This window comes from Diaphorina citri, unplaced genomic scaffold, assembly GCF_000475195.1.
Source record: "Diaphorina citri unplaced genomic scaffold, Diaci psyllid genome assembly version 1.1 scaffold51663, whole genome shotgun sequence".
In the NCBI taxonomy this organism is placed as follows: Eukaryota; Metazoa; Arthropoda; class Insecta; order Hemiptera; family Psyllidae; genus Diaphorina; species Diaphorina citri.
The window spans coordinates 7,311-10,506 of record NW_007428974.1 but is presented as its reverse complement, the minus strand read 5'-3'; the positions used below and the strand labels follow the sequence as shown (position 1 = coordinate 10,506).

Sequence of the window (3,196 nt, the reverse complement as noted above, 5' to 3'; positions counted from 1 at the left end):
ATTGTTCTACAAGTACTGAATAAATGTTGGTGATTATAAATTGTACAAGACAAGAATCTGTTTTCGAGTTTTCCTGATCTAGATAAGTTTCATAAGGGGAGTGTTTCCCACAGTAGGTATCTTACCTAAATTCTCATTGGCCTGAGTGAGCAAATATTCTTTGAGTTCCCGTTCCACATCCTCATCAATATTATCACAGTTTTCTATTTCAATGATTGGGATTTCCTCTGGGTATTTTGGTGTGTATTGAAACCTCAACAGGCAGTTCATTTGATGCTCATCAACTACACAATCGGACTGAATTGGGATTTTAAATACATGTGGATCTTTCTCAAGTATTTCCATATCTCCGTAGTAAATGGAGTCAAGAGCCTCAATCTCATTTAACTGCTCTTCTTGATAGTCCATGATTTTGATGAATTAAACCACCCAGGGGGGAATGGTTAACTATAATTGATAGACAATGTCCTGAAAGAGAAGGAAACAACATTGGGTTTTTATAAATATGTATGTGACAGAGGTATTAATGCCCTAGAAATCATGGAGTTCAGGAGTTATCAGGTTATCACAAACATCCAAACATGCAAAAAAGGTGGAATATGGATGTGAGATTTTAACCAGTGACTTACCAGGTCTCAATAGGTCCGAATAATGATGAATATTGATTAATTAGCTTAATTTATGCGCAATTGTCACAAAATTAGACCCATTTTTAGTTCAAAGAGGTTCTTTCTTCTTCCAACTTCCAACTTTTCATTTCAAAAAAATCACATTTTTTGAAATAAACACAGAACACAGCCCACTTTTTGAAACACAGCCTTTGTGACATCGTGTGCAAAAACCTTTTGAAAACAGCTGACAAATATTTTTCTTATCTATCCCGCGAAGTTTTGAATTTATGAAATTTCAAAAAGTATAAAAAGTGCAGAAAAAAGTAAAAAAGAGCCCAGACAAGTGAGACAAGTTGTAGGTATTAATTTTTGGCTATAGGATTTCTCAAAAGAGTGCCTTTGGTTTAGTCTTGATGTAATCAGAACAATCATGTCCCTGCAATTCACAGTATGTAAGTACTAAGTAGTACAACTTGTCTTCTTGAACATTTCAAAGATGAAACTCTCCAAAAGTTCAATTTAACAGTGGTCCCCTACATGTTTTTAATAATAGTCTAAAAATCTTTCAATTTCAGAACTCGTCTTGAAGAAGGAAATCCCCCTTGTAAACATGTCTAAAGCAAGCTTGTGCTCAGTCATATCAAATATTTGAATTCCAACACTATGAATAAACCAGACATCATGAACACATTGCAGCCTGTGGCTCAGCAGAATGCTACACAGATTGAGTTCAATCAGGCCATGGAAGATTTCAAGACCATGTTCCCTACAATGGATTTGGAAGTCATTGAGGTAACAAGAAAACAATTTTTGAAATAATTGATATGTACCTACTAAGTATGAAAAAAAGGTAAAATTATTTAAAATTGAAGTACCTAGTAAGCCTCAGGAACTAGGTACAAGATAACATAAAATTATTTTTAAATTGAAGTACCAGGTTCAGGAACTACCAGCTTCAGGAACTTCAAAGTAGAATGTTGGACTTAGAATCTGGAGGGCTAGGGTTCAAATCTCAGGAGCAACATGAATTGCAGTATGTACCATATTATTTTGAGGAGTAAATGCTTTTTTATTATGATTACTTGAATGAAAGAGATAAACTGATAAGTTACCTCTTCAATACCTATAATGAAAATATCTCAGTTACCTCTTCAATACTTATAATGAAAATATCTCTAGTAGTGCAGTCAAACTTTCTTGCCTTGGTGATGTGGAGTGCTAGCACACTCCTTAATTTCTCATATAGTGATTGTTTCTCTCTTTCCACCAGACTGTGCTACGAGCTAACAAAGGTGCAGTAGATGCTACTGTGGATCAACTACTTGCCCTTACCAAGGATACAGAACATGAGAAATTACGTACTGAACAGTAAGTTGTCTAGTGTATCCTCTACCTCCTATTCCCTACATCCCTTTAATATTTTAAATCCCTATAATCCCCAGCTTGAAATTCCCCATCTGAGTTCTGTTTGTATAATTTTGCTAGAGGTTTTTTTTTTTTTTTTATTTGTATCTAACATTAGAGTTTAGAGAGTTTAGACATTAAATTCAGATAAAATAAAGCTCTTGGATTGTGAACTTAGTTGATTCAAATATTATTGCCTCAGTTTGTGACCTCTTTATTCTGTTTATTTTTGTTTCATTTAATTTGCTTTTATTTAACTCTAACCCTAACCATTGAGTTCTGCTGTTTCCCTGTTTTATTATTTTAATTTTTTTTTTTTTTTTTTTTTTTTTTTTTTTTTTTTTTTTTTTTTCCAGCATAGGAGGACAAGTTTCAGGAGGGTCGGGGTCTGATAATATCATTATGTCCCCGGAATACTAATGGACTGTAACTACACTTGAGTCCTGAGGACTAAAAAAAGAGACCCTCAAGCGCTGTATTTGAGGAGCAAAACTCGTTCTTATCGTTTCTGGAGAGCAGAAGGTTGAGGGTACAGTCTGTTATGACTTTCGTTTGTTTTACTATTCTAAATAATCCGTGAAGCATTCGGCTCCAGGGGTCCCAACTACAACTAAGGGCCGCCCCCCAGCTTCAAAAAAAAAGCCCGAGGGCACGAACCTTATTTAAATAGTCCGTTGGAGGCACACGCTCGACCCATAGGTGTCGATCCAAACGTTTGGTTTTGTGGTCTAGCAAGGGCCCCAAAACTAAGGGCCCGCCCAGCTGAAAAAAGGCCAGAAAACCCACGAAAGCCCGCCACGTGACTCGGAGCACTCCTGTTAACTCTTCGACTGGAAATGAGCTCATGCGCTGGTCACTACCGTAATGGTCCGCACACAAAAAGTATTTTCTCTAATAACTCGTGTGCCTTTCTTAACGGTTCCTTCGTAAAGCATTTTCCTAAAAAAAATGAGGTGTGTGAAACGTTATAACCGGACTAAATTTTCACTCTTTATCCATCCGCTTATCCCGATCCGCATGTATGGGATAAGTGAAGATACGTTTGAATCCATCCGATGGCTAATGGGATAAGTGAAATTTAGTCCCGGTTATAACAAGAAAAAAGAGGTTTCGAGTAAAACGCAAAATGGATTGGGAAAGTGAAGTGGTACCGATAGTGTCCAGTACATCAACTGTCGAGT

At 36.5% G+C, this 3,196-nt stretch overlaps 2 protein-coding genes across 3 annotated transcripts; one reads left to right on the top strand and one right to left on the bottom strand.

The window, feature by feature from the left end:
* Positions 1-28: 28 nt before the first annotated feature.
* Positions 29-789, bottom strand: LOC113473631 (RWD domain-containing protein 1-like). Its single transcript, XM_026833145.1, has 2 exons — positions 630-789; positions 29-468 (listed from the first exon to the last, which is right to left on the bottom strand). Exon 2 carries the CDS (start codon positions 406-408, stop codon positions 79-81), a length of 330 nt encoding a protein of 109 aa, XP_026688946.1. The 5' UTR covers positions 409-468; positions 630-789; the 3' UTR covers positions 29-78.
* A 125-nt stretch (positions 790-914) lies between these two features.
* On the top strand, positions 915-2,073 carry LOC103523887 (CUE domain-containing protein 1-like). 2 transcript variants are annotated; one of them, XM_008488894.3, is made up of 3 exons: positions 915-1,063; positions 1,187-1,403; positions 1,882-2,069. In XM_008488894.3, the coding sequence occupies exons 2-3, from the start codon at positions 1,275-1,277 to the stop codon at positions 1,981-1,983; spliced, it is 231 nt and encodes a 76-aa protein (XP_008487116.1). In that variant the 5' UTR covers positions 915-1,063; positions 1,187-1,274; the 3' UTR covers positions 1,984-2,069. The 2 variants fall into 2 exon arrangements, with proteins under 2 accessions (XP_008487116.1, XP_026688947.1); XM_026833146.1 differs by having other exon boundaries at positions 920-970; positions 1,882-2,073.
* The last annotated feature ends 1,123 nt before the right edge of the window (positions 2,074-3,196 follow it).